The sequence below is a fragment of the Filicampus tigris genome, chromosome 5 (assembly GCF_054856515.1).
Source record: "Filicampus tigris isolate MCC_2025a chromosome 5, RoL_Ftig_1.0, whole genome shotgun sequence".
NCBI lineage: Eukaryota > Metazoa > Chordata > Actinopteri > Syngnathiformes > Syngnathidae > Filicampus > Filicampus tigris.
In genome coordinates this window covers 22,811,943-22,839,891 of record NC_141221.1, presented here as the reverse complement: position 1 = coordinate 22,839,891, position 27,949 = coordinate 22,811,943, and the positions used below count along the sequence as shown (strand labels likewise).

General features: G+C 39.8%; 1 protein-coding gene across 4 annotated transcripts in view; it reads right to left on the bottom strand.

Moving 5' to 3' along the window:
- Nucleotides 1–27,949, bottom strand: part of sema4c (sema domain, immunoglobulin domain (Ig), transmembrane domain (TM) and short cytoplasmic domain, (semaphorin) 4C) — a 97,485-nt gene that overhangs the window by 12,796 nt on the left and 56,740 nt on the right. For all 4 annotated transcript variants that reach the window (XM_086031445.1, XM_086031444.1, XM_086031447.1 and 1 more), the window contains 7 exons: nt 26,237–26,441; nt 9,759–9,913; nt 6,225–6,287; nt 4,296–4,394; nt 3,942–4,038; nt 3,551–3,670; nt 843–994 (listed from right to left, as the gene is read on the bottom strand). In XM_086031445.1, the coding sequence (XP_085887571.1) occupies nt 843–994; nt 3,551–3,670; nt 3,942–4,038; nt 4,296–4,394; nt 6,225–6,287; nt 9,759–9,913; nt 26,237–26,360 (810 nt within the window). In that variant the 5' untranslated portion in view covers nt 26,361–26,441. The remainder of the gene's footprint in view (nt 1–842; nt 995–3,550; nt 3,671–3,941; nt 4,039–4,295; nt 4,395–6,224; nt 6,288–9,758; nt 9,914–26,236; nt 26,442–27,949) is intronic.

Below are 27,949 nucleotides of genomic sequence, written 5' to 3'. Positions count from 1 at the left end.
GGTTATTTGGCTAACGCTCAACATTAGAGATTATCTGGCTGTTTACAAAATGCTTAAGTAAAAAGTCATTGAAATAAAACACAACTCTTGTCTTTTTGACTCATAACAACAACCAGCTTTGCAGGAAAATAAATCTTCTGACTGCACTACATAGACCAAAGCATTGTGACAGAGCCGTGAATCAACCATTTATTTATTTCAACCATTTTTGTCCCAGCAAGGTTACACCTTGGCACACAAAGCAAAGGCTATCAAAATGTTAAAATACTTCACACCATAACTAATTCAAAGAATTCCTTGATATTCTTGAGCGTTTATTTTACCCATTTCATTTCAAGACACACTGCAGCACATCATCCCCAAAACAGAGGAAAGAGAAATATGCCAACTGTAATTGGTAAAATGATGTTTTCTTTGTATACAGACGGAGACGGAGAGACGGACCGGTCCGTCACATAGGCGGAATGCCCAGCTCTGATTAGAATATTAGTCAACAGTTTCACTCCAGGAGTTTGGTATGGTGGAATCTTATTGTTATGCAAATACCATTATATTTAATTTATGTTTTTTTTTTATTCTTGTTTTTTTTCTTTCAAGTTTGTATATTTAACTCATTCAGTACCGGACTTTCCCAGACCCTTTGTGAAATGACATAAATGTGTCATTGGCCTGGATGAATGGTTCTCACATTATTTGTACAGTGCAATATGTTAAGGTTCCACTGGCACAGTCCACATGATATCAAAGGAGGCCCCTCAACTAGAACGAGTTTGAGACACCTGTTGCAGCTACACAAAACTGAAAAATTGGGAGATTCCTTTTTTCTGTGGTGTGAGGGTTACCTTGCAGACGCGAGCCACTCTCGCCACATTGAGCTCAGTGTCACAGTCCAGCTCCAATGCTCGCTCACCAAAGAAGAAATAGATTTTGTCGTCATCACCCTCCTTACTGCCGCTGCTCTCTCGAACAAGGGCTGAACTCACAAAGTCTGGTTCTACACACACACACACACACACACACACACACACACACACAAAAACATCTGCGTTACTAGACAGATTGACAATCTCTGTAACTTTTGATACTTCCCCGTCGTCTCCTGTGTTTTGCAGAGTCGTTCTCGATGCAATTCTTTACATGTCGTGAATAATCTGGACATTTTCTTGCTTACCTGGCTACAATGATGATTCCATTATTTTCAACGCATGCCGTCTACCTCTAAAGCAGTAAATTAAGACACAATGGGACACTGTTCAACATCGAACTAATGTACCGGTAAAACTTTTAGATTAGTTCTTGGCCTCATCTGTACATTTCCTCCCTCACAAATTCCCTTTACCTGTCCCTCTATTGGCTCTTAGCCAACCGTAATGTCTGCCCTTTCATTACCAATTCCACTTGCTGTGACCTCATCGTCTTTTAACTCCATTTCTTCCCACATTTCTCATTGCTCTCCTTCAGAAGATAACAAAACGAAACTGTGCCAAAGTGCTATGCTTTATTTCCTGAACACATTCTCTCTTTTGTTCTTTGACGTTTCCGGCTTTTGCCCCCCCCTTTAATTAAAATCTGTCCGAAAGAAACTGCCGCTATTGTCTATCTAATTTATTTTATGAGATTACCTTAATACATTCATGTGTCGGCAGTGACTTACGCTAATACTGCTGAAAAATATGTTAGTGAAATTCAGTTTGAGAGAAAAATGTTTTAAAATTGCTGTTCTAACGATGACTAGAGTGCCAATGCATGGTATAGTGATAACAGAACTGAGGACTTTAGTATTGCAGTATCTATGGCAAGTTTGGAACATCTGCAAAGCTATTTCATTTGAATAACAGCCGAAACCTTTTATGAAATTGCAACAAATACAGTGAGTCTTGAGTGATATGTGTCACTACTACTTCAAGAATACGTGAGAATAAACTTGATTAAACTTCATACGTACCGGAACAAAAGGTTTGACTGAGTACAATTACTTGCTCATGCTCTTAAACGGAAGTCCACCCCAAAATGTTCATGACAATAACATGTGGTATGCGCCCCCACTCGTCGAAACAAGGCTTTCTGAAAAATATTGTGTTTGTGAAATATGAATTAAGCATCAAAATTCACCGGTTTTATTCATTGTCAGGGGGCTGCCATTTTGCCCGTTGCCGTCGACTGAAAATGACATCACAGTTGTTCAGGGCTCAGGTAACGAACAATCACGAACTCCACAAATGCAACATTAATCAGAATACCGTGTTTAGACTAGTGGGGCTGCACAGAACATATCATTGGAAAGAAAATTTGGGGTTTGACTTCCTTTTTAACGAGACACTTGATTGGACTGAACATTGGCACTTACCTGTATATAATAGGTCTGTATGTAAAAATGATGTCAGCACTAAAATCCCCCTTACTCCAACTCGAAAAACTCACTACTGAGTTTTATGAATACAATCAGTGCATCTTAAAGAAGGTGATTTTTTATGGCTTTGACCTGATTTTTTTTTTCATTTCAGCCTGACTACGTCAGTGAAGGAATCGGGCAAGCATTATAATATTTATTTCCTGGCTTGCTTTGTCATGTTCTGTTGTCACCTAATGTCTGAAAATGGCGACCAGTAGTCACAAAAATTCATATGCACAGCTCTACTCATATCCAACATGTAAAAATATAAAAACAAACGGCACAATATTTGGGATTTTATTGACATTAAATGTGAGATCCTATGAGAAAAAAACATTATCACCTCCTCAAAATCAAAATATTGTGCTGATAGTTTTTATATGTTTATAGGTTGAAATGGACAATGGAGTAGGAATGTGCATAGGAATTTTTTGTGGCGATTGGTCGGCGTTTTCAGACATTTAGCAACGCTAAAGTTTTGTTGGACTCCAGAGGCAGGCAGCAATTAGCCCCCGCAGCTAACACACTAACATCACTCCCACTGTCAGGGCAGCAATTAGCGTTCAGCTGCTGATACAGCCGAGGTTAGCGATACGGAATGATCTTAGACCGGTAAGAAGAAAATTTCGTATGCTATCCTTGGCTGTATCAGCAGCTGCCAGACTGAGGAGCACGAACCCCTTGAAGGTGGACTTGGAAAAAATTGATTTAAATTTAATACATAATGAACTATGAACAATCCAGCTTATGAAAAGCCTCTTGGAACACATTGTGTTCATGTTTTAGGCATTTATCAAAGAAAGCAAATCTGGCATGCATTTATACTTCCAATTTCCTCATTCTCTTATAAGTCAGCTATGGAAAGGCTAGCCGTGATATTTTCAGAGGTTAAAGTAGGCATAAGTAGAGATGTCCAAATAAATTTTGGTGCCGATTGATAGCCGGTTTCGGAAATTAGTAAGGAACATGCCAAATTAAAGGTTATGTTTACTCTTCTCTATTTCTATTACCCTGTTCTAGTTCATGCACTCATTTACTGTTGTCAATGCAATTAGCCAGAAATATTCAACACTAACCTTAATTCCCTCCGTCATAATCTGCATTACTACTTTGCAAGTTGTACAGGTATTTGTAATGTTTTTCTCCTGACATACTTACCATTGAGCCATGCAGGCAAGTATTCACTCTTCATACTATAGTGCTGTTGGCCCAAGTTCCTTTGTATTACTGGCTCAGTTCCCAAAAAGTTGTTGAGCGTGGCAGAGTAGAGCTCCTTGTCTGTACCAACAAAAAAAGTCTTGCTTTAAATCAAACTCAAGCTAAAATAACCAAGGTCAACAGTCCATTGGAGGAACACAAATGAAGAATCCGTTCCTGTAGTTTCAGTTAAACCATACACTCTGAATTGAATGCAGCATGCAAAGTTGCATGGACTGCAACTACATGTCGACAAAACAAAATGGAAATTCTGCAGGAGTACTTTACAACTCAAAATGCAGCTGAGATGGAAAAGCGCATGCACACGGACATGCCCGCAACAACGACTCACCTACTATTAGCCCGGTGTGGCCCTTGGCAGGGTCATACGGACATTTGCCCTTCCCGTCCTCCAGGACAGCAGCGCTGAGACTGAAATAATCTGCGTTCTGCACATACACACAGAAACACCCAGCAATAAGCAGGTGGTTCATTAATGTTTTATGACATGATATATGACACAAGAATACATAGCACGTTTTCCAATCCCATGTGCACACATACAGAAACATGCATTCAGCTAGCCCACAGTGAAGATAATTGAATTTATTTACACAGCGGTATTACCCGTTCTACAGTAAAGTTGATGTTCTGTCAGATACGATTCTCTATCTTGGGATATACATGAGCTGTATCACTTTCTTACCACATAGGTGCATTTGGGTTGAAAAGCGTAAGTGCCACACGTGTACAGGTGTGTGTGGTTATAGCTCTGCAGGAAACGGATGTAGTTGAAGCACTCGGTCTGAGGGACAGAGGAGGAATTGTTAGAACGGACTTGCTCAAATTGCCTTCCTGGCAAATTAGACACGAGATGCATTATGGTAGCGCCACTATTGCGGTATTTATTCACCTGTGCCATTCAGATAAAACTCACCCAAGCACAATATTGCTTGTCAGATATACAAGTTCATATATCTGGAGCGGATTCATACAGACAGATGCTCAGTGCTGCCGCAGTTACCTTGAAAAGGTAACTTCATTTCTTTACTAATTACTTGATTTGAAAAGTAACTTAAGTTACTTAACTGATTACTTGGTTTGACTGATTACTTGGTTCGCTAGATTGAGTCACTTCATGAGTTAAATTCAGTAGATAACATGGCTTAACATAAAAATGAAAACCGGATTGACCAATGCTTTATTGGTAGTAGTACATTTTTAGCAGGCAAGTTTTTATTTAAAAAAATAAAATAAAGAGATTTTTTTTTAAACTTCATTTAAAGTAAATACTTTTTTTTTAGAATATGTTCTATGCAAGCCCACTAGCGTTTGTGGAATAAGAGTTAATCCATCCGTTTTTAGCCATCTCTGTAGGCGGCCATTTTGTCACTTCTGTCGACTGAAAATGACAACACAGATGCTCAGGTAACGACCAATCACGGCTCAGCTTCAGAAAACAGGTCAGCTGTGATTGGTCGTTACCTGAGCCCTGAGCAGTTGTGATGTCATTTTCAATCGACAAGAAATGACAAAATGGACGCCACCCGAGATGGCTAAAAAGGGGTGGATTTTGCTGCTTAACTTATATTTCACGCACAAAATATTAACCAGAATGCCGTGTTTCAACCAGTGGGCCTGCTGGGAAGATATTCTTGAAAAAAATGCGTTTGTGTTGAAAGGTAGTGAGGCATGGGGTATTTTTCTCCACACTCTATAGTGCTGACATGAACACTTAATTGTGTCATTATTACTGCACTGTCAACGGCACATTTTGTTGGTTTTAATTAATTAAGTTTTAAACTTAGCACAGTGCTAACAGCTGCTTCTTAATCACTACAAATTGCGCATCCATGCCCATTTTCAGAAGAAAAAAAACTCACACTGGGGTTCAGAAATGTAAACAAACAAGTTAGAATGACGTGAAAAAGTTGAGAAAATCCATCTCATAGCCAGCTCATAGCAGAGCAGCCAACCTATAGAAATCCACTTCCAGAAAAAAAATGTCTAAATATCCATATTTCTAACATTATATCAAGAATATTAGTGTGGAACAGTTAGTGCGGTAAATTATGTAATAGGAGAAAAATAATTCTACACACTACTCAACCGCACGACGTAATCATCCTCAGGTCTTTCCCGATTAATTATGATGGACCTGGGCTGGGCTTCTGCGCTCCGAGCTCCCCTCGCTGACCCACGCCTGCCTGCTTTGATCCTCTCAATTCCCTACTCAATTCAGCATTTTTCATTTGAAAGAGCAGGGTAGCGGGGCAACTGAATGAACATCAATTAGCTGTAACACAACACTGTGGGCACAACAACCCCGCATCTGAAAATGGCGTGTTGTCAAACAAAGTCTGAACCATCCAGCAACTACTTTTTCTCCTTTTGAACCTGTTTGAGAAATTTGACCCACGATTTTTCTTTTTTAAACAATTAGTGGGCATAACAAGTAGGGATGGAGCTGCTGAACCACGCTGCGGCTCTCAAAGCGGCATTGATCAAAGAAAACAAAACGCATATTGTTTATTCAGTGCACATTGAACCGTGACCATTGTATCAAACGATTCGGTGGAGATACACGTATTGTTGCACCCGTAATCGCTCTCTCGCTAAGATTCTGTAAGCCTACCTGGTTGCTCTTCCCCTTGATGACACACTCCCTCTTCTTATCCAATGGAGCTGGCCAGTCAATCTGCATACAAGTGAAAGAAACCAAGATACAGTACAGTGTATTCTCTTTTTTTAGGGATCGGAAAATAATATAACAAGATTGAGGGCATTTCAAATATTTGGGTTATTATTTTAGAAACATGAGGAGCACAGCGGTCTGAATATATCAATAGATATTCACTTCCAGAACAATTTGTCTGAATTTCCCTATTTTCAAAATTCTATCAAGAACATCACCGAGGCACTGCGTGTGAGATGATTATCGCATTGACACCAACTGCAGCTGCAACTGTAGCTTTTACAAATGGTGCAGGGCAATGAGCATTAAACAATGCACATTTTTTAATAGCAAATTTAGCAAGTGTGAGTAATTATTGAAAGTCAAGAGTCAAGAACAGATGGACTTGAAAATAAAGACAAATTAATCACTGATTTGAAAAACCTTTGTTTAAACAATGTTTATCAAGTAAATTTAATAAGAGATGAGATTTTGGATTGCCATTGTGTGAATTGGGTCATTTATTTATACGCTGTGCATACGTTATCTTTCTGGATTTTTTTTTAACATGTGGTAAAGCTTTATTATCAGGGCATCGCTATAGCTAGCAACAGAGAAAACACAACAAGGGACTAACTGTGCTCTATCCATGATTGATCTAACCGATGAACATGACAGACTAACTGAAGTCAACGAAGGGGTGTTTAACATTGCAAAACAAAGTCTCAAATTAGGAGTGATAAGCAGATGGCGGTGGAGGGCAGAACTTTGGAGCGCTGGCATCTTTCCTCGACGTTCCACACTGGGGGAATGTTAACAGGTGGCCTTATCTTCCCTGCAAGTCTCATAAAGCACAACAGCCTGAGCTTGCATGATGTGTCTTGGTTTTGTGCACATCTCTGTGTGAGCATGTAATAACTTCTCATTACAGTAAATGAGATAATCCCTAAACTGCTGCAGGCTGCTCACTATGCCTTCGCTCACCTGCTTTAATTGTATTGATCACAATGCAGGTCAATTATTGACGACCCAATGCCAAACCAGATTGGGTCTCTCAAGCTTCATCATCTCTCCGAATATATTGATTGGCCATGTATGAGGCAAACAAACACAATTCCCACAGAGAGAATTTCAGCAAAACGAGATCCAGATATTAAAATCTGGCCAATCCAACAGGATGGATTGGTGCATCAGGAACAGAGCCAACGTGGGAGCAATATGCATTACTTTTGTGTTTTTCTGCCAAAAGAGGCATCTTACAATTTTAATATTTGGCTGCTCTCGAGACTATTACTGAACGCGGCTTAAGCAAGGGCTAAGCCAAATATATTTAAAATAAAGCAATAACCTGTAAAATGACTTAAAGCCTCAGTGCCAGAAACAGACTTTCCTGAAAAGCTTTTTTTTCTGTTAAATAAAACTAAATGTATGTGTTGTTTTAAGAGTTATTTTTTCATACATACTTAAACAGACCTTTTTGGTTATTTAACGCCACAAAATGTATTAATTTGCACTACTACATATTTAATCAACAATGTATAGGTTAACTTGAATGCTGCCCAGTTAAGAGCTCAAAGGCCTGCTGAGGTCTGCTGCCTCGGTGTCTAAATGCAATTGTACCAAAAACTTGAGATTATCTACTCTGATATTGAAAAAAAAAACTTTATCAGACAAATGATTTAAGCACGAGACAAAGGTTGTCTTTATCTCACAAACATTGTCATGAGTTTTGCTCATGACAATGTCTAACAAGGCTTTAGTAAGAAAATCTTGAATTAGTTAAGGACCTTCATATACATTGTTTATAATTTTGTCATTGTCAAGGTTACATTTTCCCATTTAATGGGGGACTTCTTAAACTAAATGCTACTTTCAGGTTGATTTAAGTGACATACACATACCCATTCTATATACAGCCAACAGCAGCAGTTAATAAAACGTTCAATTATTATGACCCTTCAAGAAGGGTACTAACACATTCTAAGAAAGAATTAAAATGCTTGACAGTTTGTATCATTGGCTTCAACAAACCTACACCGAAAAAAATGCAGCATTGTTTGCTCAATTTCTTCAAGTCGAAATATAATCATCATTTTTTTTGGTAGACTATACATCTATTTAAAAAATGTATCTGGATCCAGGTGATTTCATTTTGTGCAACCACCAGTGTTAGCTTTCAAAAAATAACAGGTATGACTAATAAAAGGACCATCGACTAGTATGACTCATGTAATTTATTATTACACTATATTCACTTTGATTATCTGCCGCAGCTTTTTTCTTTTTTCTTTATGTGTTCTCAGATGCCCTTGAATCAGACACTCAGAACCTCCAAAAAGAATAAAATGAGGGCAGTGTCTAAATTAACACACTGCAGGAAAGTGTGGCAAAGCCTGGGATTATACAGGTACAGCACAATATCTTATTCATAAAAGTGTTCAAAGAAATTGAATTGAATCTATTAAGTTATCTGTATTCAAAACGTGTAGGTCTCATTAAGAAGTTGAATGTACATTGGGCATAATTCTTGCACGTCGTAAAAACTGTTTTCTTAATTTACTCCCGCATATTTAAAACAGTCCTTCAAGCACAAGAGCATACTTACAGACTTTTCGAGTGGCACCATTATTATTAGATAGAAATCAATTTGGGGCATATTCTCCCGTGAGCTGAAGTCAGACAAGGCGTGCTGCTACGCACTTTCTGGGCTTTGCAGATTGCCCCATTGACTTTAGTGTGTCACTTCATGAAATGTACGCACTCTGGGAGGAATAACCTTGATATCCGGGCGTGACGACGACAAATATGCCAGTGCGCACATTCCCCAGTCGACGTGAGCGTCTTTTGGCCTCCACACTGTACTGAGGTTTAGTGCCTATCGAAGGCAAAATTTCATATTGCGCATTTGTGTCATTACGCAGCCGCCGACAGCGAGTTTAAACCGTCACCGGCTGACTCACGATTCAAACAGTGCCATCTAGAGGAACGAAACAATACAAGTGGTTCATAAAGCAAATTTGAAGCTTCATTTTCCCATGACTAGTTTTTTTTTTTTTGAAATATTGTGCTATATCATTAATCGTGATAAAAAACAGCCTATATCGTGCTAGATTTTTTTTTTCACCCATCACTACATGAAACAATTTTATACTGTTCTCACTTTGATGATAAAGTTTAACGTAAACTTCTGCAGACAACAGAGGACAGTACGGTATAGCCAATGTAAAGTATTATTGTGATAAAAAAAGGTTGGTAATTGTAAGCTGTAGAATGCTGACAAAAACATGCAACGGCATGACTTCTAGGACGCTGGTCTGAGAAAGTGAAATAATACAATGAAAATTGAAGGGGTACGACATGAGAATTGTGATCCACAGTGCTTACAGACAAGGCCAAACCCTACGAGGCCATGTCACGTTGCAGGAACTACAGCAAAGAATTAAGGGGGTTTGTCTGTTTTGTATGTGCTAATGTGGGTGTGTGTGTGTGTGCTACCTGTGGCCGGAGCTGTCTGCTAATATCATTGGGGTCCAAGGCAAACAATGCCTCGCGTGCGCCGACGTACAAAACTCTTTCATGGTCCGACAGTGTCAGCATGCTGTAGTTGAACACGCCCTGAATGCTGAACCTGGCCATGCTGTCCAAAACATCTGGATGAAGACAAAAGTAGTGACATTTGCCATTACTGTACACCATTTTACTTGCCACATTTGCTCACAGATGACAGGATAGAAGAGAACATTTCACACTTAAATTGTTAAAAATGCGTCCATGTCCATGTCCCAGCTTATTCACACCACTGAGCCTGGCAACCACCCACCCACCAACGACACAGCCCCAACTTAATGTTATCCACCTAGCTCCAGTACACACACATTTCTTGTTTTTTACGCAACACACAGATGGAGAGTAATTCTGATTTTCAATTTTAGCCCATATCATCCTCCACCTACATTCAACCTACGCTGCAATCATCATCATTTTTATATAATCAATAAAAAAAAACGGACTGTTCTTGCAGTTTTAGCAAAGACATTCAGTGTTTCCTCACTTTCAGTTTGTAAGCTGACACCATAATCAGGAGAAGGCAATCACATTTACAGTAACTGGTTAACAAAGAGCAACAGATATTTCTTTTGCAAAGTTATATAATTCAGGGTTGAACCAAAATCTTTGGGGGAATGCCACTAAAGACGGGCTAAAACATTTGAAATGTGCGAAACACAGTGCATATACCATCACACAAGATTTCAGCCAGTTCATACCATCAAGAAGACTTCCGCATATCTAGTGAGACTCTAGCATATATTTTGTAAGTCTTTAACTACCAGTGAGTGAGTAAAAGATGAATCCACAACTTTGCCTTTTGTGCAAACGCTATGTATTAGAACATGCAGCAACAACAATAGACCCTCACCAACTGCCGTGCCTGGTCTCGTCTCTGCTAATAAAGTTACACAGAAACAAATTGTCGCTGTCCTGTGAAAAATACGCATGTGTAATTTGTGATTTAGAAAAAAAAAACATGTCAGACATCGTCCGATGTATGTAATGCGGAAACATCATTCACGTAAAAATAGAAAAATGAAAAACAAAATGGACATAAGGGTTTTTCACAGGACAGCGACAAAATGTTTCAATGGGTATACTTTGTTGCGGGTCTTTGGGGAGGGAGATCAACCAAAAGCCTGTAATGTGGTGTAATGTCTTTCAGCAGCTTATTCAGCCAGTTTTATGGAAAATCAGATAAGTTTCAGATCTGGATGTCAGAAGTGCGATATGGTGTGCTCATTATGGAGGGCTGCACAAACAAACAACATGAAATTACTTTTAAAAACAACCCTTCCCTTCTTTGCATGGAGACTGAAGCAAAAAAGCACTAGATTTTAAAGCAACAACAAGGAGAAAAGCATCTAGAAGTTGTAGAATAACCTGCCTGCACAAACGTTTGTACATTTCAACAGCATTAATGGTAATTATCAACGTGAAACTGCACCTGTAAATAATCATTTACATATGTATGACATGAATTACAACTTAAAAAAATAAACTTATGTATGCAAGAGGAGCATACGCAAATTTATTGAGGGCACAATAATAACGGATGTAATTATGCAGGTACGATTAGATTGTTCGTCATCTGGGATGCTGATGATGATCACATTTTAATGCAAGACCTGACTGAGGCTTGGTAATCTCGTTCAGTGTTTTTCAAACTTTTTTGAGTCAAGGCACATTTATTTCATTGAAAAAATCCCGCGGCACACCAGCAGCTGAAATTGTGATAAGATTTTAAGATAAGTGTTGTATCGTTTATATAAGCATTTGTAACATTGAAGAATGACGTTATATTATATTGTCTTGAATAGGAATTAAATAAACACAAAGTAAAAAGTATTTTATAATGTTTCATATTGATACTTAGTGTGAAACATGGGCCTGTTTGGATAAACATGCGTCACTAATTCGCTTGTCTCCAAACAAAGACAATGTCTTTACTACAATGTAGTACGAAATTAGGGCTAAACCATGTAGTTGCAGTGTAATAATAGATTAGAAAAGAAAGTCATCCATCGACAAGCACTTCATGACTGTATCGTTCCAACTACATGTGAAAAGTTTTAAAGAAGAAGAAGTAGCATTAAGTCCCTTGGTTACAAAACCTTACTTTATTATAATCACACTAAAACGATGTAAATGTACTATTACATGTTTCCACATGCTCCGGACAACATTCACAAATTGTTTGGAACATCTGATATAAGGCACACAGTTGGGGAAAAAAGTCATCTAAGAATGCTAAAAGTGTTCACTTTCTTGTCAGATCCGTGAAGCCATCAACATCCCACTGTCTGTTAGTGACCACCCAGCTATGAGAAGATCCCGAAATATATATATATATATGTATATATATGTGTATATATATATATATATATATATATATATATATATATATATATATATATATATATATATATATATATATATATATATATTTTTTTTTTTCAATAAAGAATATTTTTCAAATATCTTTTGTAAAGATCCAATTAAACTTTGTAGAAATAGTTTGCTTAATTGTAAACAAATGAAGTTTTGAACAAAAATAAATAAATACATTTTTCACAACTTTTATTGCAAATTTCAGGAAAAGTGCCCGCGAGATCAGACATTTTAGACCACAACAATCATAAAAAATGCCCGCGAAATCCTGGAGGGACTGGTTGATATCTAGTCTCATTGTCATTTTGGTCAATCCCAAATGGCAAACGGCTCGCGGGCCACACCGGGCCATCACACAGTTTTTGCCTGGCCAGTCAGAGTCTTAAAGTCAGTCAAGCTGAAACATAAAATATGCATTACTTTTAAGTTGAAAGTACAGTGGTACCTCTACTTACAAACGTCTCTTCATACGAAATGTTCAAGTTACGAAACGCCTCAACAGGAAAATATTGCCTCTTGTTACGAAAGAAATTTCAGGATACGAAAGGTAAAAATACAGTATTGGCTGCTACTCGCAGCTCCAGAGTATTCTGAACGCAACATACTCATAGCTGCTCTGCCATTGGCTAGCCTAGCATCTTCCTGGCATCACTTTGGCTAAGAGGGACCTCTACCGTATGTGTCTACGTGTATAGATAGACAGGTAGATAGATAGATATGTGATAGATATGTCTATGCAGCGTCCTCATTCGCCCCTCGGGCCATGAGGTGTTCGGATAGTTTTATGTGAATTAGAAACGAGGAAAAGAAAAAAAGGAGAAAATGTTTTTTTTTGTCCATACAAACGAAGCAAGAGATAATAGAAATGTATGAAAAAGGGATGCGTTTGGTTGATCTCGCCAAAGAATATGACCGTAATCGACAGTCGCCACGTTATCAGTTCTTTACAAAACGCCAGGCAAAAACCACCTTGAGAGAGAACATGAACCAAAGAGAGCAAAAAGCGATGAGGACAGCAATTAAAAGGTAAACGACCATCACTTTGTATTCTTTACTCTATTCTTAGTTTTTTTACATTAGGCACAACTCTCATTTATTGTGCAATCTAATTGTAACATGTATTTGTTACATGTTTTTTTATGCATTTTTATGCTTTATAAAACATTTATGTCTGAATATTGGGGGGCTTGGAACGGATTAGGGCATTTACATAGAAAACACGTCTCTACTTACAAAATGTTTTACTTAAAAAATTTCTTCCAGAACCAATTCATTTTGTAAATAGAGGTACCACTGTATTGCTTTGTTTTGTTGTGCATGTGTGTTGGCAGTACAAGCGAGCAAGAGCGACAACGCATGTATTCAGTGTTGCCAATTTAGCAACATTTCCGACCACATGAGTGACTTATTTTTTTTCTCATAAAAATGTAAATACCAACACTGTCGAAGTAAGAGGTAATAATTATTGAGTCCCAATTAAGAACAACTAATATGAGTTGCTGGTTTGTGTTCATAATGTCAACTACCGGTAACTTTAAAAAAACAGAAATAACTGTGCACATTGCATAAAGGTTTTTTTTGTCTGTGTTTATCATATTAAAATGACTACCAACATTTACCATATGGACACAAAAATAGCATATGAAAGTAACACAATTTAAAGCTTTATATAAATTAAGGCTGCACAACATTGTAAAACGTGCATTATACGATATGCGAAATGTACAAAAACGTGCATTATGCAACATGCAAAACAAACAAAAATTCTGACATGCTAGAAAATTGATTTTTCTGTGCTAAGCTAAATTTAGCTTTCTTGCATTTTAACACGGGCGGCACGGTGGTCGACTGGTTAGCACGTCCGCCTCACAGTTCAGAGGTCGTGGGTTCGATCCCGGCTCCGGCCACCCTGTGTGGAGTTTGCATGTTCTCCCCGTGCCTGCGTGGGTTTCCTCCGGGTACTCCGGTTTCCTCCCACATTCCAAAAACATGCATGGTAAGTTGATTGGACTCTCTAAATTGCCCCTAGGTGTGATTGTGAGTGCGGATGTTTGTCTCTGTGTGCCCTGCGATTGGCTGGCAACCAATTCAGGGTGTCCCCCGCCTACTGCCCAAAGACAGCTGGGATAGGCTCCAGCACGCCCGCGACCCTTGTGAGGATAAGCGGTATGGATAATGAATGAATGAATGAATGAATGCATTTTAACACAAATTAGTTTCCATTTTCAACTTTTAAACGTCTTAACGCGCTATCTAGTCTACAAACCTCATGCAGTACATTTGCTAATTGGAATTTCCAACTAGCGATGACAGGGTAACGACGTTCTAACTAGTGATGGTAGATTAAAAACACACCTTGCAGCAGAGTGATGCAATGGATTGCTGCCTTTGACACAGGGGACCAGGGTTCAAATCCCAGTCACGAACAATATCATCTTAGTGGGTATACTAGACACAAATTCCCAGCCACTAACTTTACCAAACTGGATAGAAAAAAAGTGCGATGCATCAGGAAGGTTATCTGGTGTAAAAACATATAATCACTGTGGTGACACCTGATGAGATGTGATCCAATCAGGAAAAATCTCACTGACGGCAGTGTCAACTTTGCACCAATAGAGGGGGCTAATAGACTGTGAAAAGATCCTGAGTGGCTTTAATAGAGTACAATTGTTTATGTGGCTGGAAATGTCTGTGTAGACCTCAAAATAAACTGGGATTTCAAAACTGGACACGTTAAAGGCAAATTTTGACTGCACAAACACCAAAAGCATTCGGAATAGTAAGTTGGTCTTCTTCTCGAATGCAAACATGCAGTCACTATCATTGGAAACGTGGCAGAGAAATATAGAAAAGGTAAAATTCGAACTAGAAGAAGAAGCTTGGCACAAGAGAGATGAGGAGAGTAAAAGTGCTTAATGAAACAAGTGGCAGTTAAGTAGTGAATTCATCTTATTATCTGAGGAGTAAGACCGTATAAACATTGGGGGGACGTGCAAATGAGCGAGAGTGAACATGGAGGAAAGCGGCATCCTCGGGAGAGTACTGAACAGAATGAGCGCGCAACATTTCACGAACATAGGCACACATCACTGTAGCGGTTCTATGGAGTACCGAGGCACTGATTTGAACCACCCAAAAATGTGGCCTGTTTCAGTGACATTGTATAAACATATAGCTAGGTGTACTTACAAACCCTCCGCCACACTATGGTGACCCTGAGGCCATAGCTTTTGTGGTTTGCCAAAAGAAAACTTCACACTTGTGGCTCTCATGTAAATATACAGTATATGCTAGTATATATCAAGTGGCGCATTTATCTAGTGTCTCTACTTTGAAGCTACGAAAAATATTTGGAGTACAGTGTGTGTGATTATGCATTTGATGCTATCAGACAACCATCTGTAAGAACTAAAAGAGTAGGATTCATAAATGAGGCGCTGCTGGGATAAACAGATGGAAGAATACAAATAAAAGGCATAATAAACAGAGAGCCGAGGTCAGTTTTGTAAAGAGACACGATCACAGGTGACTGCACTACAAGTCCCCCTCATTGTCTCTGTGTGGAGGGATGTTTATTTTTAAATGAGCTGGAGACTGGAAAGAAAGCTACACTGGTTTAAAATAAGGAGAACAGTGTCTGATATTGTCATGGTGACGCAGGATCACCTACTTCATTGCTCATGTCAACATATTGGTGGACAAATCAAACAAAAAGTAGCGACAATGCTAATGTTATTGCTCAAACTGTAATAGTAGTACATTTACATTTTTTTGGTAACAATTGAAATGTTCATTAATGTCCACCGTCCCCTAATGGACAATCAATCAAAATAAAAACAAGACTGCAGTCTCAAATGTGCAAGCACAAATACAATCTAAGGTACCCTGAAAAAAAAATCATGGCTGAATTTGCTCAATTTTATTTCAAGTGGCCGCACAAAATAAAATCATCTGTATCCAGATATATAAGTAGGTGTATAGTCTTCTTAAAAAAATCTATCTGGATTCAGATGATTACATTTTGTGCAACCAGTTGACGAAATGAAATTGAGTAAATGATGCATAACATTGTTTTCAGTGTAGGTACTAGAGGTTGACATTTTTTGGGAAATCCCGCAGACACGGGAATCCTGAAGGATTCCCACCGGATGGGAGTCAATTTAACCTTTAATCACGGAATTGGGACGGTATAAGATAAAACGATGACTGGAGCACACAGGAGCGGGATTATCCAGTAGGGGGAAAAAAATACATTAACAGATTTTTAAGGTAACTGACCTCCAAAATGGGAGCAAGGGGTGGGAGTAATTCTGAATAAGAGCAGGACGGGAGTGGCAGGATTTAAAATTTTTTATTATTATTTTTTTCACTCTGGCCTGGGACTGGTATGGGAAGACATTTTTTCTGTGGAAGTGGGATGGGACGGCAGCAAAAATGCAGTCCCGCATCACCCTCGTGACATGTGGAACCAGGCTGAGATAGGAAATGAACTGTCAACTTTAAACTCACCAAAACAGTTGGAGATTGATTAAATAAGTTGGGTTTTTTTCATCCCCGACCATTTAGAACGTTTCCAAGTCTCCAAAAGTATTTATGTATTCGGTCGTAATTATGTCTTCGTCTCCTCTGTGCTCGGCTTCTTACGTGTGTGGCTGCATGATGCAATACCCCAGCCAGAGGCAGGCAACTGCCTGTTTGTGGTTCATTCTTGTTCAACCATCGTCTGTAAGTAACTTAGACAATTGTGTGTAATGAGCATGCAACATTTATATAGGAGCTGAATTGTGGATGATTGTACTGTGTTGTTGACTGAACATACTAATCGCTATCGCTAATGCTAATCGCAATCCCCAATCGTTAGCATGTCTGCCTGTTTGTGGTTCATTCTTGTTCAACCATCGTCTGAAACTAACTTAGACAATTGTGTGTAGTGACATTTATATACGAGCTGAATTGTGGATGGTTGTAGCTTGTTGACTGGACATACTAATCGCTATTGCTAATGCTAATCATGATTGCTAATCGTTAGCATAGGCTCATCTTGTTCATGTCTATGAAAATACATGTGTATGTAATGCATAGATTGATAGTATTTTCTGTTCTGCTTTAGCTAACAGGAGACAAGGAGAGGGAGACAAAACATCATAAATACAAGTTAGCACTAACAAGCCATGACAGTAATAATGTGTTAATAATTTCACACATAAGTCGCTCCAGAGTATAAGTCGCACCCCGGCCAAACTATGAAAAAAAAAGAAAAAGACGCAATTTATAGTCCGGAAAATACGGTATGTGTTAAAATTAAATTACCTAAATTCAGCCTCTTTTTTTCTGGGTCCTTATTTTGACAAGAAAAACAAAAAATTATATGAATATAGTTATGGGCCAATATGAAATACTTATATTTTGATATACTTTTCAGCCATATTGCTCGGCCCTAGTCTCTCATATTTTGCTTAAAGGCAGCAACTGTGAAAGTCAACTGAACAGAAAAGGCTCAATTTAGAAGATATGAAAACTCATTTTCATATGAACAGAAACCAGAAGCCGCCTGAAGGTTGGAAATTAATCGCATGACTTTATGGGGAAATGGTCGAAAGCAAAAAATATTGCATCCTAGTCTAAGACATATTATTATGAACACTGAAGGTGGAGACTGAAAGGGAAGCAAGGGGAGCCACGTTGCTTCATTGTTGTCTGAAAAGGTCTACTCCAGACCCTAAACTTTGTGAGCTGCCTCCATGAGCCTTACAGCAGAGCTCTGTCTGCTATAAATATATACAGCCTCTGCTTATAGCTTGCAACCGCCCAGCCACTCACACACCAAACTATGATTAAAGGACTATTTTAAGGAGACCTTTGAAGTAGTAACAAACACTGACTGGGAAGCAGAAACAGACAGGCAGGAGGGAGAGACGCTGGGTAGGACAGTGCCACGAGACGAAAGACAAACGCTCATCTAAGAGGATGCCCAAGAAAACGCATCGAAAATCTAAAAAAATAAATACAGTGCATGCACACACAGAAAAAACACACTCAGGGATGGAAGTCAGTTCTCTTGCATTGACAGAGTTCAAAAGATCGTCAGGTGGGAGACAGAATGAGAGCATGAGAAGGAAAACTGGGGAAGCTTGACATGTTCTGACTTTTACTGAATGGATTTGCACAAGACCTACAGTCTAGTGATCTGAATTTAGCTTATTGAGTTGCGTAATTTTCTTTGAGTAAGAAGAGCTACAGCATTTCTGAAAATGTGCATTTAGTTTAAAATGATTCCGATTCAAATTGTTTTTCTTAGTCAAAAGCACTTACGCCAAATAGTCTGGGTCGAGCAAACTATGAGATTTCTCTCTCTTTTCTTAACCGGGCAGCCGAAATACTCCCATACTGCTGAGGGCCTAATATAGAGGGAATCCTGGTAAGCTTGGCACAGGTGTGGCAAGGAGTTCTGTAACGGACAATATTCCATTTGAAACGTAGCATAATACTTTTTTCTTCTATTAATGAACTCCATACAGACTGCTCAGAGCTTTTGAAAATAACAGATGCTTTCAGTTTCCACAACAACACATTCTGACAGTGTTAGTGTTATCAGCCGATTTATGGGAACATTTGAATTCTGCTCTAATGGTGGATTAAGGAGCTCACCTCACTTTGCTCCTAAGGTACATGATCAACTGTGCAAGAACACTGTAGACTGCGTCAAAGCAGACAGAATCCCTTTTCCAGAAATGGACACATGGGGAAAATGCATGCATTTTTCGATACAAATAATTACGTCCGTGTACATGAAAATACATCCTCAAAAGAATGGTAAAGTCTACTTTGTGACTGAGTAAGTGTTGTGTGCCAATACTTTTACTCATTTAGTATATGTGAATCAGTGTGTGAAAATCACACACAGTATGTTCAATTCACTTTAAGATTTCAAATCTGGCCCTTGCCCCCTGGCGTGTAGTCCTCTCTCTCTTTTAAGGCTACATACTGTATAATGGACTACACTGTTTCTGCACATAAGGCCAATAGCTTTAAATCAGGGTCTCAGAAAAAAACCTTTTAACATTGCTGCAAGGAAGTGCTTTGCATAAAAGCAGCCTGGAGTGGCATTTTCACTTTAATCCACATGCCCACTTGGTCACACATCAGCTCTTCCAGAGTCAGTGTGACAACAGTGCACACTCCAGGTCGTGACATCTGGTCCAGGCTGTTAATCTCTACCGACCAATCAGCTCAGGGGCGGGGGATGAGTGACACTCAACGCAGATAGAGAGGCAGTGATGAATTTTCCCCTTCCTTCTTCCTCCTCCCACATCTGTCCTGCCAGTCACGCACAACCTTGCTCGGCCTCCTCTGCATCGCTCTCAACTACTCATTACTGTAATTGGAGGCTTTGGGAAGATATGGACAAGACAGAATGCAAGAAAAGAAAGGGAGGGAGGGAGAGAATAAGAGAGACGTGATAAAGAGGGAGACCGATGAAGAGAGAGAGTGGAGAGAGGGGGAAGAAAGAGATAGAGGGAGGGGGGAGGTAGAGAGAGGGAGGACGAGAGGGAAAGTAGAGAGACAGACAGTGAGAGTGGGTGCGAGATGGGGAGAGAGAGGGTAAGAGAGTGTGCGTGTGTGTGTCTCTCTTGGAAATGAGAGCATTTCTAGAGCATCCCAGCATTTCTAGATCAATCGGTCGATCTTTCGTTTGTTTGTTTTGTTTTTTAAACAAGAGGCATACGCATATTTGCCTTGGCTTCCCTTTACAAATTGCAGGGTTCACTTACTGCATCAAAGGGGCTGAATTTCCATACCTATTACAGTACATTTCTTGGGGCTCCCTTTCTTCTCCCTGTCCTTCCTTGCGTTCTTTGCCTCTGCTCTTTGTTTGACCTCAGCTGCTGTATTTTGGCATAGTTTTGGCTTACTGGTCTTTGTCACTGGGCTTGGCTATGCTGTGTAATTGTTAGTGTGTGTGTGTGTGTGTGGGTGTGTGTGTGTGTGTGCGTGTCTGTGTCTCAGAACACAACAGGAAAACCAAGAAGGCAAAGTCTGAGAGCCATGAGGAAAAAAAGTTGCCCCCAAAGTATTCAGACACGTAAACAAGCTTTATTTGAAAGTTGACTTAAAGCCGAAATCAACCCAAACACATTTTTGTCAAGAATCCGTTCCCAGCAGGCCCACATGCATTCTGATTAATATTGCCTTTGTGGAATATGAGTTAAGCAGCAAAATCCACCCCTTTTTAGCCATCTCTGGGGCAAGCCATTTTGTCGACTGAAAATGACATCACAACTGCTCACGGCTCACCGTGATTGGTCATTACCTGAGCCCTGAGCAGTTGTGATGTCATTTTCAGTCGACACAAGTGACAAAATGGCCGCCCCCAGAGATAGCTAAAAATGGGTGGATTAACTCTTATTCCACAAACGCAATATTTATCAGAATGTCTTGTTTCAACTAGTGGGCTTGCATAGAACATATAATTGAAAAAAATATGTTTGGGTTGACTTCCACTTAAGTTTCCACGAAATTTCAAAATGCAGTTCAATCATGAGCCCTGTATCGCCGTAGTAAAGACAATATTGCTGTCCCAATGCTAAATACAAACACTGACAGACACGATGGGTGTGTCTGTTGAGTTTTATATAGTATTTAGCTGTGTTTTTGACAAAAAGTAATGTGCTGTACTTGATAGAACACTGAGTTATGTTTTGGGTTACCTAGCATTTCTGCCACGTTTGCAGACTCAGTTAGGGCAGGACTTGTTTATTTGTCATGCAGGACGGTTTACATAGGCATTTGGAGCCCAATTACAATGAAATATAGCTTTTTGAATGATTTCTTACAAAAATCTTAGATGGTCATTTTGTGTTTGGCTTTGATGTTTGTTCACTTGATAGAATGGATGGGAACTAAGAAGACTATCCACTTTCCAACTTGCAATCAGATCCTCCATGATAAAATGTACACATTCTGTAATCAGAAAAAGAATGAAAAATGAAAAAAAAACAACCTATATGTAAGTAGTTAGTTAGAAATAAAATGCATTGATTATTATGTATTTTGTGTGTGTATAACGTGAGCAGCTTGTGTGGAAACCCATTTTATGAAGATTTAAATGTCAACATTTGACTTTTAAAGAGTGGAAAAAAAGGCACGGAAGATTGCATGGCAACAGGACACTCACAGAGGATGTTTATTTTCGTGTTCTGCATCTGCATGTATTCCTTGTGTAATAGCTGGGAGGGGTGATGAGTGTTTTTGTGAGGGTGTGTGTCCGGGGGGGGGGGGGGGGGGGAATATTATCTCTGCATCCATCTCAGCTTTGACTTCACGATCACAATCTGAACCTACACAAAAATAAAAAACAGACATACACCCCGTCTGCTCTGCCCGAGAGCTTCAAATCTTTCATACTGACAGCATAAGCAGTACACAAATATAAACAGACAGTTTCACACACAAACAGAATGGGTTTTGCATGTCTGTGGAAAGATGAATCCTTCAATAGACAGACACTCAGACACAAGGTTTTGTCCTTTTAAGGTAGTGAGTGACTGACCCGTCGTCTCCCTCTCTTTCTCCATCTACCTGTCTCACTTTCATACTCTTTTGCCATTCTATTTCCACTCCATCGCCATCTGGAACCCCCCTCCCTTTCTTTTTCTGCAGCTTTCTTTTTCCATTTCATCTTCCTCCTTTCACCTTCATCCATATCAGTCATTTTACCCTAGTATTGAGCCTGAAAATCTCATTTTTCTTTAACCGAGTGGAGAAATCTCTCAATGAGTAAGATAATCCTACTTGTTTCCAATATAAATCAATTTGTGCCGAGAATCTTTCTGCACTCAAGTGTCAAATCATGTAGGATAGGCGATAAGAGGTGACGTGATGTGCCTCCTCTCAGGTTTCAGGACTCAATGCTGCACCACAAGTAATGGGAGCTACAATACTTTCTAATTTCACCCACTTGTCTCAGAGGTAGGGAAGTGGCAAAGACAGAAAGAAAGGAGGGAGAAAGATGTGAAGAATGACTTGCATCTGTGCAATGTTGGTCCCCTCTGATGTGCCATTGGAATCGGTGAGTGCGGATTTACATTTGGGTGACTTTTGTCTCCCTCAGAGATATGGTGAGAAGCTTGTCATCCAGGAGGGGCTCAGTGTAGCGCAACTACTCCTTCACACTGAGAGGGGCCAGATGAAGTGGCTCGGGCATATGACCAGGGGTCCTCCTGGATGCCTCCTTGGTGAGGTGTTCCTGTCATGTCCCACCTGCAGAAGGTCCCGGGGGCGACCCAGCCACACTGGAGAGACTATGGGCCAGCTTCACTCAAGGATTATGTGGCTTTTGTGTGGTGCTTAACCGGTAAAAATGGAGCAAACAGACGTCTAATTCACAAAGCACGCGCAGATGGTGAAATACTTTGCTAACTGCGCTGCCACGCAGAATGTGTCTTGGTGCACCGGTGGTAGTTGCGCATGTATAAATGAGGCAATATACATATATTTGATGGTAAAATGTCCCACCTTTATGCAAATGAGCCTAATTAACAAACAACGTCTAATTCACTAACACCGGCGCTAATAGCCGCATGCAGTTCAAATAACGTCTCGAGAAAGCTGGTGTAAACTTGGCGCTCCTCTGTGGAAGCCTTATCATGGCAGCAGTAGCACGGAGAAGGCATTGTCATGCCAGGCAGAGCCGCACCTCCCTACAAGCGGCTCACGCACTGTGTGTAGGCGCCGTCCTCCGCCTTGGGGGGGGGACCATTTTGCCCGAGGGGATGCATTGCAACATGCGACATCTGACCATTGTGCATGACACCACGTGGCTTATTTCAACCAGAGGGAAGCTGCCAAACTTTGTGGGCGTGTTTGCGTTGGTATGTCAATAGAGCAATAAACATTGTGAATGGAAACTTTAAGGGAACCTGTGGTGGTCAGAAGGGACGCCATGGCAGCTAAGGCGTAAACATATTTGCTCTTTCTGGTCACTTTGAGAATTTCACAAACTACTGATGGCATCGTTTCTTCTTTCAATTCATTTTTCTTGTGTTACAATGATGCATCAAAAGTGACTTGAGCTTTGTGGGTAAGAGGAGTGAGAGGGATGTGCAGGTGAAATAGAGAAAGTGACAAGGAGGTGTATATTAGGGCTGAACGATTAATTGCATTTGCAAAATACTGTAATTGCGACATGATAAATCGTGAATTGCTAATTGCAAAAGCTGTGATTTGATTGGTCTCACAGAGCAGGCAGACAGCAATGCTGTAATTAAAGCCTGCCACGCTAGGTGTAGGCAATTTAGAGTATTCAGTCTCACGAGACCTTGTAGCGAGTATCGAACGTTTGATCTTTTTCGCTTCGAGGTAAAAAAAACATGTTTTTTTTAAAGTCACCGTTTGCGCGATACTTAAACTGTGACCAATCAAAACGCATCTGCTGAATCAAATAATTTGAAAATGGTGGTCCACCCTCTTAGGGTAACAGCGGTCAAATATTAAGAGGATACATTTATCTCAATGTGGTCAGATGTGTCACCCAATTCATATGAATAAACCTGGTGACAGGCGAAATGATGTTACTCCCCATTTAGACTGGGAGCGCATTAACGTGTTTCTACCACTGGAGTCGGGAGCGCTGTTGCGTATTTCTACCTTCAGAGCCAGGAAAGCAGATGCGTATTTTTTTTTTAAACCAATTCTTTGGCAGTGTCGTGAGCCATTGTAGGATATCCTGGAATTTTTTTTGAGGAATAATGGCGGACACAGACGATTGTAAGAGTTCTGAAATAAGTGACAGTTGTGATATAGACGACACACTTGTAGACTTTGAACGAGTGGAACCAGCCGATCGTGATATATGATTTTAGACATATGTAGACAATGAAAATGTCGACGGCTTTGAAACAGAATGGAGGATGGTAATTACCACTCGAAACGCTGGGGTTATTTCAACCACGGGTGAATAAAGTAATTCTGAAAATTTGAAGGTAAAAGTACCCGCATATGCTACACCGTTGCATGTATTTAGTCACAGTTTTACATAAGAACTCTGAGAGCAGCATGTTGCTGAAACCAAAATTTACAGTGACCAGACCCAACACATTTTCCGGCAAAGAGTAAAGGGACTCATCTATTGTCATCAACAGTCATCACATGCTGCAATTGTATTGACACAGTTCAGAGGTCCCGGGTTCAAATCCGTCCCCGGCCTTCGTGTGTGGAGTTTGCATGTTCTCCCTGTGCCTGCGTGGGTTTTGTCCAGGAACTCCGGTTTCCTACCACACTTCAAAAACACGCGTGGTAGGTTAACTGAACATTCTAAATTGTCCCTAGGTATGATTGTGAGTGAGTGTGAATGTTTGTCTCTGTGAGCCCTGCGATTGGCTGGCAACCAATTCAGGGTGTCCACCACCTACTGCCCGAAGACAGCTGGCAGAGGCTCCAGCACGCCCGTGACCCTTGTGAGGAGAAGCGGTTTGGATAAAGGATGGATGAATGAATGGATATATGTATTAGTGTTGTCAAGCGATTACAAATTTTGAACTAATTAATCGCAAAAATGTACATAATGTGCAATGTGGTTTTCAACTACAATTTTGTATGAAGCTTAGAACCGATATTGAGTAAAATCTTGGAATTAACATGGAAAAAATATAAATTCTAACATCTTTCTTTGATCTTTGAATACGATTGTTTTCCTGTAAAATAAAACAGTTGAACAATGCACAATATAATGTACTGTCTGTATTAATATTGTTAATTGCAATAAAGATGAATTGATTGCTTGTTGAAACATATATTAGAAAACACAGCATATGATTTCGCAATCAAAATACCTGTACAATAAAGCTTTTGAAATAGCCCCCACACAACCACAAGCCTGTCGTTCTCCTGAAGACTTGAGGAAATCTGAGCTCTCTGAAAACGTCACAGGAGCATTTCGGGTTCATTCAATAAGCATGCAAAGCAAAACGGGAGGAAAAGGATAAAAGGAAAAAAGGCGAGAAGGGAGCCTGAAAGATAGATAAATAAGATGAAAGGTGCGATAGATGATACTGGAGGTTCCAAAAAATAGTAATTGCAAAATCCCCAAGTAAGAGAATGCTGATCTTCCCCTTTGATGGTTTAAAACAGGCACAATTTCTAAGCCCGCCTGCAACAATTGGCATTGTTCAGTGAAGAAAGCAAGGCAAGGCTGCAGTGCAAGACGGAGATAAAGACTGCAAATGCAGTTTAGCACCAGGATTAGATTGACGTAATTTTTACTTGACTAAGGGTCAACATCAGCGTCTTAACTCATTCTATCCCAATGACATATTCATATAAATACATGCATATTTACATATTTATATGTCATTTCACAATGGGTCTGAAAAAGTCTGGTCCTGAATGAGTTTTAATATCTGACATCAGTCGTTTCTGATAATGGAGAAGCCTCTGGCTGTCCAAACAGAATTCATTTACTAACACCACCAAGGAGGTTAAATTTACTGGGAATATTGTCACACTTCTTAACCAATGAATCAATCAGAGGTAGTAAAAAAAAAGTCCCATGGTCACACTTCAACATCTTGTCGAAAAGTCTGCTTAAACCAGCCGAACGCCAAGAGACAAGCTGAACTAGGCAGAACTGGACAAAGTGAAAATATTACTTGGTGAGTGAGCCTCACAGAAATACTAATCCGCAGTCCTATCGGGAAACAACATATTGTAGCATCACCTGTCTTATTTTATTGAACCACAAACATGACGCAATTGTCAAGGAAAAGGCAGATTGCCCTGGCTGCAGTTACTATACAAAAAGAGAAAACAGCAAAAAAGAAAGGAGAGATGGTAGATAAAGCCTCACATACGTTTTCATGACAATAAAGGGGCATTTTTCAATTTTAGTCACGACGTTTCTAGATCGTGATCATGTATTCAATCCCAGATATACAGTGGTACTTTGCTGTGAGGCATTTGGGATATTTTGTACCTTTCAATGCAACGTTTTATACTCCTTCAAGTCTAACATCAGTATTGCGCAGTTCACTTACCCTGATACCGCACAGTCTTGCGTGGGATTGGGTTCCAGTTAAGTCCCAGAGACTTTTCACATCCAAATAGGGATAACAAGAGCAAGACCTTCACCCAGGCCATTTCTCTGACGTATACTCCCATTTGGTGGAAATGATGCAAGTGATGGATTGAGACCTCACTCAGATGATCAAGAAGGACTCAGGAGAGCAGACTCCTGGCAACCTGCCGAAAGGGAAAAAAAAAACACCACGTTAGCTTGAGTGAGGCAAAAATTCACTCTTGAGTAGCTCAGTTGTGTATTAGAAACTATTTTGACAGAACTTGCACATTTAGCAAGAAGTCAAACAGTGTTCGATATCAGGGGTCCCCAATCGCCGGGCCGTGGACCACAGGCCACTTTGGACCGGGCCGCAGCGGGCCGCACAGATGGAGAAAAAAAAAAAATTACAGTACTTCCGGTTTATTTATTATCCCAGGCAGATAAACATTTTATTTTGAAAAGTGACCGGATTCTCACCGTTAGATCCATCTATGACTGACTCTTAACGCATGTCAAGTTGTCTCTGTCGCGTAACGCTAACATTAAATGCACAAGCTAGCAAATGAGCAAAATAAACAGACGTATTTGGAAAGTTTCCTCCCCCCAAGCCCCCTGCCGCCCGCCCCCCGCGCAAGATCACAAAATTGTAAAAAAGAAAGTAGTTATGCAAATCACCAAAACAAACAAAAACACTGCATATTCCAAAGTGGTGTCTGTGCAGGTGTTTGCCAACAAAAACAAACAACAAAGTTTAATGACCGTTGGCTGGAGGTTTGTGGAAGAAAGTTTTGTGTCCCTCCTTTACTCTCATTGTTAATAAAAGCTATTGCCACTCAAAAAGCTGTGAAACTGCTTATCACCGCACTCTTGTTGAGCCAATTCAGCAGCAGCAGTATATTAAACTGAGCCTACGTTATCAAACTTAATTGTGCTGGCAATGCCTCAGATGCCAATGTGTTAGGAAATGAATGTTGGAGCAAGGACGATTCAATAGCAGTATGTTGTAAATGAACAGCTTTATACCTAATGAACGTGTCAAGTGTACAGCTACAGTGTGGCATTAGAAGCCAATGACAGGAGTCCCAATAGCACAGTGGTGTCATGAAATAAATTAAGCACAGTGAAACTCAAGAAAGAAAAACATCGTCAGCTCTGAACAATGACATCCTTGTCATTAGTTATTGTGTGGAAAGACTGTATTTACAGTTAAAAAAATGTCAATGACAAACACTTGTAGCTTTCTTAAGAGTAAAATGTGGCATACAGTAATTCTTTCAAACATTTGACAGGGCTTACCGTATCGTAGTATCTTAAATGTCATTCTAGGTTTTACACACAATATTCAACTACGTCCTAATACGTAGTATTGAAATGTTATCAAAATGAAATCGGTGCTGACATTGAAATAAGAACATTGTGTCAAAAGCCAAACGTGTAAAACAATGTCACAGATTTTGTACTGTTCTTACATAGAACTTCTGCGCTGGTAGATTATTTTCAGTAAGTAGGACATTTCTGGAGAGAGATGACACTCTTTAATTGAAATGTAATTTCTAATACACTGAGTGCCACAAGTAACGTTTTAATCACCAAGGACGCTATCCCAAAACCATCCATCCATTCATTATCCATACCGCTTCTCCTCACAAGGGACGCGGGCGTGCCGGAGCCTATCCCAGCAGTCTTCGGG